The sequence below is a fragment of the Hemicordylus capensis genome, chromosome 1 (assembly GCF_027244095.1).
Source record: "Hemicordylus capensis ecotype Gifberg chromosome 1, rHemCap1.1.pri, whole genome shotgun sequence".
Classification (NCBI taxonomy): domain Eukaryota; kingdom Metazoa; phylum Chordata; class Lepidosauria; order Squamata; family Cordylidae; genus Hemicordylus; species Hemicordylus capensis.
The window spans coordinates 403,764,448-403,780,659 of NC_069657.1; the positions used below are offsets into that span (position 1 = coordinate 403,764,448).

The 16,212-nt window shown below is 43.5% G+C and overlaps 1 protein-coding gene across 8 annotated transcripts in view; it reads right to left on the reverse strand.

The window, feature by feature from the left end:
- Nucleotides 1-16,212, reverse strand: part of RBKS (ribokinase) — a 96,320-nt gene that overhangs the window by 36,705 nt on the left and 43,403 nt on the right. For 7 of the 8 annotated variants that reach the window (XM_053306088.1, XM_053306018.1, XM_053306067.1 and 4 more), the window contains 2 exons: nucleotides 12,478-12,642; nucleotides 3,432-3,523 (listed from right to left, as the gene is read on the reverse strand). In XM_053306088.1, coding sequence (XP_053162063.1) covers nucleotides 3,432-3,523; nucleotides 12,478-12,642 — 257 coding nt within the window. The remainder of the gene's footprint in view (nucleotides 1-3,431; nucleotides 3,524-12,477; nucleotides 12,643-16,212) is intronic. The other variant, XM_053306077.1, reaches the window with a different exon arrangement.

The following is a 16,212-nucleotide window of genomic DNA, read 5'->3' on the forward strand; positions in this document are numbered from 1 at the left end:
GCTTGATCTTTCTGGGAAGAGACAGAAAAAAGCTCAAACTACAAGGTAAGCAAAAAAACCAGGAACTGATAACCTTGCAAGATGTGTTTTCAGTATTCGGCATATGAACCACAAAGAATTAAGATGTGCACAAATAAAAGTTATTATTGAAGCAACCAGGAACTCAAAAAACCTCCAGGACATACACACATCACACACAGATTGCAAAATGCCCTTCGTGGTCGATACACCATTGATATCAAAAACTTGTTTATGCTTCTTCCTAGTACAAAAATCAGTAAGGAACAAGCTGTTTTAGAATACTAAATATTCGTGGTTGCTAAAATATCCAGAGTATTCCGAGGATGGGCATTAGAAATCATGTGCTTCTATCCAATAAAGATTCAGAGGACATGGTCTTTATAGAAGAGTTTGCTGTTACATTTGAGATTCCCAAGGCTTTGGAATGTCACAGAATTTGCTGTTGAGGAGATGAGTAACAGAAACTTCCTAATCCCATAACTGTTGCTATCAGCCAATCATAAATGGACAATTACATGTACACCATATGAATTATTAAGATGCCTAGCAGAAGCTTCACAGTTGGCACTGGCAATGGGGCATACATTTCCACTTCCTCTCAAACTAGATGGCTAGTCAGTGCAAGGAGTCACAAAGATGTTAATCTGGATGCACTCCAGTTTTCTTTTCCATGATAAATATTTTATGGGAGTGACTGAAGCTAAATTTCATTTTCCTTAGCCCAGGGGTTCTCAAACTTGGGTCCCCAAATGCTGTTGGAGTACAGCTCCCATTGTCCTCAGCCACAAGGGCCTCTGGCTATATGTCACAGGGGGAAGATGAGAGCAGTATTCCAACAGCATCTGGGGACCCAAGCTTGAGAACCTCTGCCTTAGTCGCATTTCCTTCTCCAGGCCAAAAGGTCTACCGATAGATAAGTAAACCTCTATTTCTTGCTTGCCAGCCAGTTGAATTTTCAGTTCAGCATACCACAACATTCAGAGTCTGTGCCTCTGCTTCAACTGACATGGGAGGAATACTTGTACAACGAATTGTTCCTCTTTAAATACTAGCACTAGTTGAATGGCGAAAACAAACCCAAAACTACCTCCCAAAGCCTGCTAAGTTGAAGAAATGGCAAGACCAGGTATTTAGAGACATCATCCGTGTCTGTTTCATCTATGATTACACTCTTTCCTACTGTCATATTCCAGCATCCGTCTATCCGCAGAAGCCATGGTGCAGCAACCTCTTTAAACCTCTATTACTGAATCTCAAAACATATAACAATTCTACTAAATTATCCACAAATATTTTAGGTGGGATCTGTCACTTGATTTTCTCAACATGCTGAGCTCAATGGGAAGTAAACCTCGGGCTACATTCAACATACCCTTTTGCATACTTGGGATAACCTTTGGAATTACTATCGTGGTCCACATTCTGTGGATGCATGAGAACTAGTCTGGACAGAGAGCTGGGCTTGGACTATCTCCCATCTACTTTACAAAAGGAAAAGAGAGAGATACCTGAGTAGAAGCAACAGGAAAGGAAACCTCAAAGACACATTTGATGATGATGATGATGATGATGTCCAATCCATCTCAAGCACAGATACTCTTCTTCAAGGGCACTGATAAAGCCGGACAGCCTTCTATATATTTCAAAGTTTACTAGATTTTATCAGTGCCTCAGAGGAAGAGTATCCATTCAAGGAGAATGAATGGATACTCTGGGGGAGAAATGCTCTCCTTTTAGCATAGCTAGCTGAATAGGGGTGCAGGTTCCTTGGGTCATATAACAAAAAACATTTCTAATGCACCTTCAAGGTTTCCTTTACTGTTGCTCTTTCATCTCTCCAATAGACTCATTGGCCCGATTCAGATGTAACATAAAGGCAGCATTAGAATTCTCACTTCATACAATAGCCCCAGCTTCAAGTGTATCTGCTCTCCCTTTCCTTTTCCACTTAAGGAGCGGGGGGAGAAGTTGTATTCCAATTTCAGATCCTGATTTATTTTGAAACTCTGAGGCTATTCTCACAAGCAGCCAAGCCCAGGCTTAGGTAGCCAAACCTGAGCTTGGCTGCTCGTAAGAACTGCTGGGATCCATATGGTTGCCGGCACTGCCGCGGCTCTAAACCCAGCTTTCATGCCCAGCTTTGAGCCGGGGTTAACAGAGTAAGCATTCCATTAACCCAGGCTCCAGAATCGTGTGCCAGCACAGATTGCTTGCAACCTGTGTGCCTGTCCTTCAGGGGAATCCCCCAATGCACCATGTTGTCCCGGCCTCCGAAGATTGGGTTGTGTGGGAGTGTGGTCAGCGCTCCCAGCAGGGATCATTTGCTCACCTGGGGGGGAAGGTAAGGACAGCCCACTCCCCCACCCACCCATGTGAATAACGCCTCTGTCTAGAATAAGCCAGGACTGCTACTGGGCCCAGTAGATGATCCTGGCTGGTTCTCAGCTAGGATCAGAAGTAGAATTCTTCCTTCCCTTGTATGTGAAGGGAGGGGGGAGTGTATCCAAGCCTAGGGAATGCTGAATGTAGTGGTGTCCACGGAACCAGTCCTGCACTGGGGAGGGGGGCTCTTTAAGGGTGGGGAGGGTGTACTTAACCCTCCCGCCACTTTCCCCCCTCCAGCACTCGCCGCTTTGTAAGCATTTGGGGCGGCAGGGTACCTTCCTGCCTCCACTACCCCTGTTCCTCGTCAAAAGGCTTCAAAAGCACGTGCGCACGCCCAACGTGTGCATGCACGCAACGCAGGACATGACACGTGTGCGACGTGCACACACGCAGTGAGGCTTTTGAAGCCTTTTGACGAGGAATGGGGGTAGGGGTGGCAGGAAGGTACCCTGCCACCCCAAATGCTTACAAAGCAGCGAGAGCTGGAGGGGGAAAAGTGGCGGGAGGGGTAAGTTTACCCTCCCCCACCCTTAAAGATCCACCCCCCCTGCTCCGCGTCGAACCGCAGAACCGGCCCCAGATCTGGAGGCCCTTAGAATGGGCTCCAGACTGGTCCATGCACATCCCTAGCTGAATGAAGCCAGGATTTAATTCTGGCTCCATGTTAGATGTAGGGAATATTGTATGAAGGGAAGAGGACAAAGAGCAAACTCGAGGTGTTGAGAAGAGGAAATGGTATAGATTGCCTTCAATAAATGGCATTCTAGAGCAGAAGTGCAAATTGTATGTTTACTCCTGTTTTGGTAATTCACTGCTGCCAGTAAAGTGGAGTCACGGATCTCTTTAAAGTTCATCCATTCTGTTTCAGGTACTTTCAGGTTATTTTCAGTAAAACCATCAAGCTCATGGTGCAAGACAGCATTTCAGAATCTGAACATGTTTTGTATTCCAAGGCAGAATAAACCGAGATTACTTTGAAATCCCATTTGTCCAGATTCATCTGACCCAGTGGCATCTGTATTTACCTCACTTTCATTGCAGCAGATGATGTCAGAATAGGTATAAAATCGTGGATCTAGGTCAGCAAGAGCTGGAGCAGGGTTAAATAAAGTCTTCACTGTAACAGAATGGAAAATGTTAACTAAATCAATGGCATGTAATGCTCAAATATGAATAATTGGCCAGAACCCAGCAAGCACTCTGTGTTGTTATGGCTAAGGCACTTTCAGCTCCACATTCCCCCCACCCCAGATATACACATTACTTGCAGACACATAAAACGCCAGTAAAATATCCTGTTTTCTGATAATACAAAACAGAGTGCAACTTTTATCACAATAATTTAAGACCAGATATTATAATTATGCCTCTGTCAAAAAGTTGAGTTTCCACTGAATTTGGATAACAGAAAGTTCAAATTCATTTAGAATTTCTTGAAGATATTTTATTCAGCAAGGCAGTTCACCACTGTTGACATTTGGAGCTATGAGGAAAGTCATTCAGGACCAAATCACACATTATGTTAAATGCATAGTTTGTTTGTTATTATTTATTCAACATATTTATATACCACCCAAAACTCACATCTCTGGGCAGTTTACAATAAAACAACACAGATTAAAACAATTTTAAAAATTTTAAACAATGATAAATTCTAGAAGTCTAATTCAAACCCTGGATGAACAAATGTCTCTTAACAATCCTTTTTAAAGCTGCCAGAGATGTGAGGACTCTTATTTCAGGACGGAGTGTATTCCAAAGCCTCGGGGCAGCAATGGAGAAGGCCTGTCCCTACATAGCCACCAGACAAGCTGATGGCAAATGCACATGGCCCTCCGCAGATGATCTCAACAGGCAGTGGGACTCATAACAAAGAAGGCATTCTCTAAGCCTTGTGTTTTCTTTTTAAAACTATTATTCAGATAGCAGTTTGGGGAGAGCTTGATCAGGACAATGGTACAGCAGGAAAGGGTTCAACTTTCCTATTCTGAGCACTGTGGTTCCAATCCAAAATCTCCCCAACCCTGCTGCTCCTATTTGAGTTTCAAAAAACAATAAGGCTAGACCAAATCACCTGTTTAAGATAAAAGGCTGGTTCACACAATCTGGAGGTGCAGAATCTAGGGCTTTTGGAGCTACGCGTGCTCCTGTTTTGTGATCATGAGAACTCAGAAAATATGGCTACAGGTTGGCAATGAACTGGCCCAAGCTCCTCCTCCTCATATCAGACATAAGATTACAGATGCTGGGAGGAGTTTGGGCTGGTGCGTTGCCAACTTGGCAGCAGTGATCCTTTCTGAGTTCTCACATTTGCAAAAATGGGAGTATGTGTGGCTCCAGTAGCCCTAGATTCCACTCCTTCCAACATCTGAAAGATTGAGAACTGACCCAAAGTGTAGATTGGCCCTTAGCTAATGAAATTATATGAATTAAAGCAAAAAACTCACCTCTTCATGAACATTATGTGCTTTATTGGGTGGATCATTGTTCCATATTGTAGTGACCAGCCAGCCCACCCCTAAAGAGTTAATCTGAAGTTAACCCTGTCCAGACTGACAGTCTGGTGAACTTCAGAGCTCAGCCAATCAGCACACCAGGTAGGTGGGACCGAGTGAGTTGGGAGAAAGAGAAGAATTCTTTGTAAGAAGAAGCTAGGCTGGAGGTGAGGGAAGCACGGGCAAAAAGGCTTACTGAGGAGCAATGGAGTTTTGCTCCCTCATGGTCAAAAGCTAGCCTGGAGATTTCTCTCATGGAATGACCTCTGCAGCTCCTTGAAAGACAGGAGGGCAGGAAGCTTGAATTCTCATCCAGGATTTGTAAGTTCAAGACAAAGGAAGACAAGACTTTGGCTTCTGAAAGTTTAGTCTAGGGAAAGTTTGTTTAGTCAAATTTTGCATTAGACTTTCTGTTTTCTTTTGTGTGTGCTTTGTATATCCCTGATACTGATCTATTATTGTTTATCTGCAATGTAACTAAACTAAAAAAACACTAGCCATCAGCCATCCAGCTAGGGCGTTATAAAAGACTCTGTAAGTTTTAAATGTGCGTTTGTATTTTCCTACATACCTGTTCCTTGCAACTGGGTAACCATGATTTTTAAAGTGTGCCGCCCCAATTTCATCTGGGGTGCTTTTTGAAGTATTCTTGTAACCTACTGAGTATTTTTACCTGTAACTGAAAGGTGGGGAAGCCTCAGATGGAGGCAGTCTGTAGCATTTGAATAAACCTGTTTTTCTTTTCTTCTACAAGGTTCATCAGAGTGGATTTTTAACTCAGGCGAAAGGGGGGGTTGAAAGGGGGCTTTTTCTCTGGTGCAAAACATGCTTCAGGAGCTCAGCAACTATTAGTTTTCTCACCCCTTGTAGGCTTGGACATGGAGGATTTTTGTGTACTTTTCCAATAGTATAATAAAGAGAGTTTTCCCTAGGTTTTTCAACCAAGCCCAGGTGGTGGTGGGTGTCAAGCTCTGTCGATAAGCGAGTAGTAGTGGCAGCCTTTAGAACCTACCAGAAATAAAGATGATTTTTAGGAGCAGCCTTTGCCAGAAAGCTCTGCAGGGATGAGTCAACATTTCTTTCCCTCACCTGAGCTTGCTCTGAGACAAAGGCTATAATCTGCTACACATATAAAGGAAACCATCTTTCAGAGCAGTAACTTAATAATCTGAATTTTGGTTACCTTGAGGACTCAGCAACCTTTATCCTGAGGTGGCCTATAGAATGACAGCCTCCCACTCTTTTGTACTACACAGAGTTTGAAACTCTTTTCATTTAAAGGAATCAATTTTGACTGCTCTTGCTTCTCCTCTGTATAACAATTCCTGTTTAGCACCCATTAACGCCTCCTCTATATCTATAAACACATCACCAAACACTGAATGCCAAGTGTTTAGAATTGACAGAGTAGCAGTGTAAAGCACTGAAGTGCATTTGACTAAGTGTATTCTTATTTTGAGAATGTTGGATATGGAGCAACTGCTTTAACTGTTATGAGGAAAAACGGCACACAAAAGAAGGATAAATATGGTGGGGAACTAGTGAAACAGAAGCAGAAAGGAAGGTTCAGGTTGTGTCAGTTGCGTTCTATAATTAATCTCGACTTGTGAATATTGGGCTGTAATAGTTTATTCATTGTAAATACTATGTGTCCAGTGCCTGTGTAGCATTGTACCTTGTGGATCAAACATCTGGTTTTTAGACCCTTGTTTAGAAACCTAGCAATTAGGATAACATTTCTATTGAGCATTCATTCACAAATATTATTTACTTCACTAAACATGCATTGGCCTGGTTCAGACATCCAACAAGCCCATGCACTCCTCTTTCCTCTTCCTCTCATATACTCATGCAAAAGCAATGCAAAGCTTCCTGGTTTGTAAATGTAAATGCAAAGTTGCCTGGTTTGTTAAAGCATAGTTTCCTGTGACGTCTGCACCAGGAAACTGGTTTAAGTGATCCCATTAAACCAAAGCCAAACTGTAGTTTGAGACTCTTGGTTGTTGGTATCTCTTAAATCACAGGGGTTCAAAGATCACTGTGGCTTGTTGGACTACCTGACCCAGGCCTGGGTATTTTTATTTATTTATATTATTTATATTATTTAATTATTTATTTAACTCATGTATATACCACCCTCTATAAAATCTCAGGGTGGCTTACAATTTAAACAAACAGCAACTAAATCCTAAAAATCATATAAAGCAGATTACAATTTCCATAAATAAAATGATAAAACATCATAAGCTAAAAACCTGATGAAACAGGTGTGTTTTCAAAAGCTGTTTTGAAAACCACAGATGGGGAGATTCTGATTTCATTTGGAGAGAGGGGTGTTCCAGAGCCTAGGGGCAACCCTAGACAAGGCCTGGTTTTGGGTCGCCACCAAGTTAGCTGGTGGCAACTGCGCCCGGACCTCCTGCAATGATCTTAAAAGGTGGTAGCGTTCATGAAGAAAAAAGTGCCTAAATTAGGAACTAATTTTGATACCTAAATTAGGAACTGTTCTTTAGATCTGGAAGTTCTGGTCAGTGAATTTTTTTACATCAACTTTCTTAGAATGTGAAGTGTACTTTGTACATTCAACACCCATAAAATCAGCCCATTTTTTGAATCATGGTATGTTTGTGACTTGATAGCATGTGAACTCTAAACATGGAGCAGAATGGTAATCAAACTACAGACCTATGGCCAAGTTCTAAAATGAAAAAAACAAAACACCTAACTGAATTAATTCCTTAATTTGCACGCTAACTCATCATTTTCTTTTGTGGTTTGTTGTTTTTTTTAGTAAAAAAACAAAGTAATGAAACTAGCCCTTTGACTATCCCTATCCAGGCCAATATCATGACATGCACAGAATTATATGATTCTTCTTTCCATACAGTCTTGATGGGCTACATCCTATTAATATTGTCAGTTATCCCAAAGAATCATCATTCCATATGATCTAAAGCAAATAGTCAGGCATGACCCATAAAGTTCAGGTAATATATTAACTCTGCAGGGTTACCCACTCAGCTAGCTGTTGAGCCGTTCTCAAACTTTGGGCACCAAGAACTTCCTGGACTCAATTGTTTGAGCCTCCCTAAAAGACGTGAGCTCTCCTGGCAGTGTTTACAGTGGTGCAACTATTCCATGTGGACACCACCAGCAGATAATACAGTAAGAAATGAAAGAGCTTCACAGTATGATTTAAGACACACGGAGGAAAGAAAGCAGAAGCAGAAATAAGGAGGTAATTTGTGTGATTATAATCAAGAACGTTCAGGCAGAAAGGACAGGGCATACAACCCCCTCTATTCTAACGTTTGTGAGATGGTACTTGACAATAGATTTTCTAGCTCAATCAATACACACCAGGGTGGAAAGGTTAGCAAATAGCTTGTACATGATCCACTGTTGCAGCCTCTGCTGTGGCCTCAGATATGGCGGGGAGGGAGTTGAATCACCCTTATAGGAACATAGAAAGCTGCCTTCTGGGGAGTCAGATCACTGGTCCATCTAGCTCAGCATGATCTACAATGACTGGCAGCAGCTCTCCAAAGCAGTCCCTCCCAGCCCTACCTGAAGATGCCTGGGATTGAACCTGTGACTTTTTGCTTGCAAAGCAGATGTCCTACCACTGAGTTATGGCCCCATCCTCCTCCTCCTGCCACTCCCTGCCTTTGACCAGAGGAAGGGACCAGCCTCTGCATTGGCTGCTTCCCTCTCCCTTATAAAGCCAGTGAATCAGGCTGAGCCCACACTTGATGGCCAAGCATCAGCTTCAAAAAGAACTCCCCAAGACAGGGTGGGGTAGCAGTGGTCTTGGGTCTGTTGCTTGGGACAGAAATCAGACACAGCTCACCTCTGCTGTCAAGTCCCCTGTCCAAGTTGCACTATTGTAACTCAGCGATTGGCGACGCAAAGCCCTCCGACCTATCTCCACCCTGCAAAGACTTATCCCCCTGGTCCACGCAGCTCCACACTGCACCTGTATGGTGGCTCATGTCTCGACTGCTTGTACAAAGGAAAAAGAAGGCAAGCATTTTTCCAGGGGAGTGGGTGGGTTGGACTCTTAAGTTGGCAGGAGATGGCCTATATATGCAGAATGGTGGGTGAAGTAATGCTTCTCTTTAGACACTGCTGTGAAGCCAGGGCCCACAACTGTGCAATGACAGCTCTTTTATGTTTAACTTGTAAAAAGGAACAAGAGTAAGAGTATTCAAGTCGAAGTGCTACAGTTGCTTTGCTATGCCTGATTTAACAACCCGCCCTGGCATCCCGCCAGTCAAAACAGAGGCCAGCACTCCTACACTTGCGGAAAAACTGCCATGGGGATCGTTTAACAACTAGCAGTAGGACAATGACACATCAGCAAGACTAATGCCGTCAATTTGTAGCCGATAAAACTGACAGAAGTGAATGGGAACAAGAGGGCTCACAGCCGCAAGCTTCCGTTTCTTCAGTTCCCTGCTTCTTCTGAGCATGGCATCTGGGTGTGCATCTGTTAACACGAAAATAGTCTAGTGTGCTTCCTAACATAAAACTACTGCATTAAACATGAGGGTGCTGCAGACTAAAAGGACAGGAAGTGCCACTAACACACTCCAGCTGGGAGGGCGGTTTAAGATTTTGCAGTGCTAGCAAAGTGTTTATGGGGATCTGATTAGACAAGGCATTTTAACATGTATCACTTGTCATCTGGGGCAGAGGTGGCCATAGATTTGCTGGCGTGTGGGTCTCATGGTGACAGCAGATGGTACATGCTCCTATGGTGGTTCCTAGTGACGCAGTCACTTGCACCAAAGCTTTGCCTGCTCAGCCAATGGGATTTGTCTTTTTGTTTTAATACTTGCCTATCACAATGAAACCTATATTTATTCTTTCTTCTATTTCTCTCCCTACTCTTATACTGCAAGTCCTGCAGCACATTTACTTAGAAGCCTCATTAATTTCAATGCAACATTTTTCCAAGTACGTGAGCAGAGGGGACAGGGGCAGCTTCGTTCAACGGAAAGCAGGGAATGTAAGAAGAACTTGCTTATTACAGCACTGACAACGTGGAAATCCTCAGTTTATCATCCTCCATTCTTGCAACAGCTCTGTAGGCGGAGGGCTGAATGGGAGTGGCCCTGCTGCTTTGATCAGCTAAGACAGGCTTTGATCAGGGACTTGGACAGTGATAAAATTAAATTGGGTTTTTAAAAAAAAGTAAAGAGAAAGGATCTCTTCTCTTCATGGATGCTATCAGTCTTCATCTTTCTCCAGCAATGGCACTGCTTGCACAGCTGACCGGCATGCTCACACCTGCAAGCCAGATGTCAACTGTGCCAGTCCCTGTGCTGGTAATTTGCTGTTCGTTCATGCAGAATAGCGTGTGTGAGAGCCAAGACAGTATCATGTGTAGAGAGTGTGACCTTAGAGATCCACATTCAAATCCTCACTCCACTGTTAGAAATTGAGTTGCATTATTTTATTATTATATTAGAAATAATTGTTGATGAGGGAAGGTAGAAGTTATGCAGCTGAAAGCCAAACTTGCAGCAGCAGAAGAGAATATTGGCCTTACTCTGCCCTCTTGCTCTCTTACAGTCAATGTAGCTGAGAGGTATTTTCTAGCTCAAGATGTGGCAATATTGGAAGACAGGTAACAGTTGCTCAGGAAGTATAGGCCTTGCAACATAGAGGGGATATTGGGAGGAGAGTTCCACAAGGACACAGAGAAATGAGAAAGTACTGGTGACACATAGCTGAGGTAAAGGAAAGCAACATGTAACAGGCACATGAACAGGAGGGAATAACCAATCAGGGATACACAAGTTTGAGGAACTAGTGTTTGAACCAATCAAAATACTTGTCAACAATTGATGGAGAAGTTCTGACGTGGTAGGGTAAGGGTTAGGATACAAAAACAGTAAGATGGATGTAAAAAGGGGCCCCAGTTCTTTGGAGCAAGCCTGCTCCAAGAACTGACCACCTTCAACCAGTTGATATAAGCAATTGCACCATTTCTGCTGCATCCCTTCCTTGATTAGTGGCAAGTTCTTAATACACTGTATGGAAACGGTAAGGTCTGATCATTTTCTTGCCAGTTGTCAGAGTGAATGGCCTGGGAGGTTCCTATCTTCTGAGCAAAAGTGTCTCTGCTGAGGTTGTGACCAAGCCCAGAGAGAAACACTTAAATTATTTAAATAAATTCTTACAAGCCACAAAGCTATCCGGATGATTTTGGGTCAGTAGGTGGGATATAAATAATGCAGCACCCTGCCAATCCAATAATTTGGTGCATGCATTCATTCTATACCTCTCCAAACCACATCCGTGCTGCTAATGAACCCACAGAGTCTCTGCTGCTATGAACAACTGCCTCATAGCTGTGGCCATGCTTTTAATAGGATGTTCATTGCTACAGCAGTGAAGCAGTTGTTAGTAGCAATGGAGCCTCTGTGAGCTCGTTAGCAGTGTGGACTTGGTTTGGAAAGGTATGGAATGAGCGCATGTGCCCCACTCTTGGATTGGCGGGGTACTATGCTGTAGGTAAGCCACTGTTACTCAACCTAGCCTACATTGCAGGATTGTGGGGAATAGGGATGTGCCTTAACGGGCTTGGGCAGCCGTGGCGGGGAGCAGTTCTCTTAAAAAGCAGGTGAGCAGATCCTTACCTGCTCCGCTGCCGCTTTTTCAGGTGTAGCACTCGCTCTACCAAAGGTGCATGCCAATGCCATAGGTAGGCTGCAGCAGACAACACTGCAGTCACACATGACCTTTGGTAGAGCGAGCGCCATGCACAGAAAAGTGGTGGGGCGGCAGCAAAGCAGGTAAGGACCTGCTTACTTGCTTCTTAAGGGAACCACTGCCCACACTGCCAAACCGGTTTGGCTGCAGGTGCCTGAGCTGGTTCGGTGCTTCCCTAAGGAGGCGCCGAACCAGTTCATGCACAAGCCTGGTTGGAGGGTGGAGGGAGAAGAAGAAAGAGAGAAAAGAAGAGAGATGTGCAGTGCCCTGAACTCCTTGAAGGAAGAACAAGATTTTTTTAAAAAAAATACATATAGGTGTCTTTAGTTTAACTACCACTTACAGATGGGCAGCTGAGGCCAAGAGAGCCCATGTCAATGAAGTGAATAAACAGTCAGGGTGGAATTTGAATCCAGATCTCCCTGGTCCAAGCACTAGAGCATACTGGCGGTCTAGCAGTTTATTTCTAGTTACCTTTCTTTGCAGATTTTCAGAAATAGTTCTGAAGCTATTAAGTTTAAATCTTAAACACACTTAAACACATTAGAAGAATAAACACATAAGAACAGCCCTGCTGGATCAGGCCCAAGGCCTATCTTGTCCAGCATCCTGTTTCACGCACAGTGGCCTCACCACATGCCTGAGAAGCACACAGGAGAGAGGTGAGGGCATGGCTTCTCTCTTGCTATTGCTCCCCTACAACTGGTATTGAGAGGCATCTTTCCTCTGAGGCTGGAGGTGGCCTATAGTCACCAGACTAGTAGCCATTGATAGACCTGTCGTCCGTGAATTTGTCTAAACCCCTTTTGAAGCCACTCAAGCTAGAGGCTTGAATTCAGCCATATTTCTTAATTACCTCCGTTGGAGTGAGCTATTTTCAGGGCTTCCAGAGAAATAGCTGGAGTTACTTCCAATTGGCAGAGCATCACTTTGGCTTCCAAGATGACATGAGCAGCCCTCTTTAAGTCTCCAGAGTTCAAAAGCAAATTTGCTCCTGCAACAATGACAATAAAATTTTGCCCTGGGGGAGAAAAACAGTGGTTTTAAAAAATGACTAAAACAACCAAGGGCAACAACTCCTGTGTGCCACCTACAAGACGGAGAAAGGGGGGGGGGGGAGGATCGCACAACTGCTAATTCAATGGAACTCACACAAAAGAAGTTCTCCTACTGAACATTTGATATTCTAACAAATGTTATTGTGATTTGAGTATTTGTCGGCTGAAGCCCACTTCATCACATGCATGGACTGGAAAGGCAAACTCTTATATAGCACTTGATTTCCAAATCCTACATTAAGAGGGAACCTCAGCAGATATTTGCTAATGGATCCACTTCTTGGTCCCACTCTGTAACAACTGATAAAGTCGTTCAATAGACCAAACATCTATTAATGGACCAAACATCCATTAAGTCCAGCCTTCTGTGTCACATAATTGCTAACTTGATGCTTCAGTTAGGAGAGGAAGGCCATGTCCCAGCCCCAGAACTTTTTCTGAGGCCCCACTGAGTGAGGCTATGGCTGATTGCTGAGTGAGGCTGTGGCTGCTGGCATAATTGCTGAGGCAGCTGCAATGGTGGCTGTGGAGTTGTCTCCAACTTGCCTGTTCCTCCTGGAGCTTCCTAGACTCTGGCTCCCTCTCCTGGTTCTCCCCAGAGGAGTCCTTTAGGTGCCCTAGTGGTGGTAGCCAACTACTTTGGTGTCAGTGGTGTAGTGGCCTGTTTTGTTTCCTTCTGGTTGTGCCAGTTGTGCTGTGGAGAAAGCTCAGAGCTGCAAGCAATGCAGCTCTTGACAGTGTAACTATTAAAAATTAAGTTATTCCTTCATAAACCCAGCCTTGCCAACTGCTGATGTCAAAGCTTGCAAATTATGAATGGCCATTTGGTTGTGGATTAGCTTATGCTGCAAATCGAGAGCCATGCTTTTTGAACATAATATTTTTCTTGAAAGACACTTCAAAGTGTCTTGCGTGCAGAGTGAGCCTCCCCTCAAATACAATGATAAGAATAATATAGTGATCTCACAGGGAGGAGATGAAGCTTTCCAAAGCAACTAGACTATTGAAAATGTGGTTCCAGCATTCACATGTTAAAGCTTACTTTGGTTAAAATCCAGTTCTCCTTGCCAAAAGACACTCTTAGTGGAAGAAACCTGCCTAACATTAACATGTCAGCCAAGATCCTCCAGGCTGCATATTGAGCTCTGAACAGCTTCTAAAAACTTCCATGGGAAGAAACTAATAGTAGCTATTTGAACAGTTAGTAAAGAGCCAGGAAAACTGAAACAAAAAACAACTGAGATGTGAGTTCAATGCAATGGGTGATACTATTTGTTGAAAAGTTGTTCAAACTTAAGAAGAGAGGAAAGGTTTTGTTGGAACACACCAAAGTTCTAGCTAGGCCAGTTGAGTATCTTCAACAGAGGCTAGTCATATGACCCTGGAATACTCTCAACAGTGCATGAGGAAGGAAGGCACCCCTTGATATTTATAACCAGCATCTGGTCATCAAGAATTTTTGAGCATGAAGTTCTATTTCTAGCCATTGAAAGCCCTATTCAGACATTATGGTGAACACTCAAATGAGTGTACAGTGCACACAGATAGATCTGTATGCAGGTAGAGTTATGCACATGTTACGTTGAACACAGACACACAACAGTACACTTCCTATCTGTACCAGAAATTTGAGGGGCCAAGTTCAATTTTAAAAGAAACACAGGTACAGTCATTCACACAAACACACGTTCAGACATTGGTACACTCATACAACATAATGTCTAAATAGGGCTATGGCCATTGATAAATGGAGTGAGCACCAACCAAACCTCATGCCAAAAAATTTGATAAGCCATCTATGCACAGCATGAAAAAGTGTGGCTGGGTTGCTCTCTCTCTCAGACAGGCACATATCAAAAAAGGGAGAGGGTAGATTTTCAGACGTTAGACATTTTGAGGTTTGGAAAGATGTTGGTCAAATCTTCAAACATCACTACTTTCTATACAAGCCTAGTATAGCAGCAGCTGAGGGTTAAAGATCATTTCTGGACTTGGAGACAGCAAAGACCATTGCTCTAGAGAATAATAAACAGGCAAACTTCTATTATCTTTATAGATGGGGTGCTAAACATATGTACAATGCCCAACGTCCAAACTAAGGTTGGATGAGAGGAGAGCTGGTCTTGTGGTAGCAAGCATGACCTGTCCCCTTAGCTAAGCAGGGTCCATCCTGGGTGCATATGAATGGGTGACTTGAAGTGTGAACACTGGAAGATATTCCCCTCAGGGGATGGAGGCGCTCTGGGAAGAGCAGAAGGTTTGAAGTTCCTTCTCTGGCATCTCCAAGATAGGGCTGTGAGAGACTCCTGCCTGCAACCTTGGAGAAGCCACTGCCAGTCTGTGTAGACAATACCAAGCTAGATAGACCAATGGTCTGACTCAGTACATGGCAGATTCCTATGTTCCTAAGCTTGCCCTGGCAGAACAGCTTTTTTTTTTTTTTGACATGCAAGGCAGTAGGATTTTTGGCAATCACTCTTTCCCTCTCCGCTGCCTGTGACTCCTAAAAACATGTCCCTGCGGGTCCCCCAAAAGAGTGAATGGGAACTTGCCAAAAATTATCTCCCCTTCAAGAGACAGAAACTGCTGTTGTGTCAGGGTGGTGTTAGTCTGGATGTTGGCTAATATTCTGAACACTAGTTATTTTTCTAAACCAGGGGCTTACTAGCTGTCTGACTGAAACTCAGCAGTTTAGATGCATTTTGAGTGCCCCAGGAAATACTGTATATGCTAAGCTCATGTTGAGATTTCAAAACCCCAAAGTGGAGCATGAAGCAAGCTGACCTCGTCATATAATTTGCAACCTCGGGCTACTTCTACTGGACAGGACTGCCTGTGCTTTGGCACACCCATTACCTGCAACCGTAACATGGCTGCAGAATTCTATGGCTTCTCCGTGGTAAACAAGAAATAGCAGCTTGCTCAGTAACAGCGTTCACACACCCAAGGTCAACTGGTGGGTGTAGCTCTGTATGTGAGCTCCTCTGTATTTACCAACTGCCTGTGCTGAAAAATCCAGCATGCACATTTTGAACTTGCAAGAAGCTGCCAAGTTTATTAAGCTATATTTGATTCTCAGTAACGTTTTCCCATTCCCCTCCCAAGTCAAAGTATTTGTTTGACATATTTTTCTTTGATCTTACTTGTCACTTCTTTAACAGAAAGTAAAAAAGAAGCAGCAGCAGCTTCTGCTGGTATCAAAGTACACTTAATACTTTTGTACCCAAGCATCTGCAAGCATGGAAAAAAGTCTGACTTCATTTTCCATGCCATGGTTAATTAGTGACAAAAGATACAGTTAAGCTGAAGCAAGCTTGTGCGGGCTTCTCTGTATACTGGCATTCCATGGACCAGTCGCAGACCACACCCCAGTTCTGTTCTCAGGATACTGTGCTATCAACCACAACCTGCTACCACTCTTGATCAAATCCCATTCCTGTGAACAAAGGAGAAATAGTTCTTGATCAAGATTATGGCCCCCAAACAACTATGCTTCCTTCAATATCATTTGGCTAGTCAGTTGCAAGGATAAC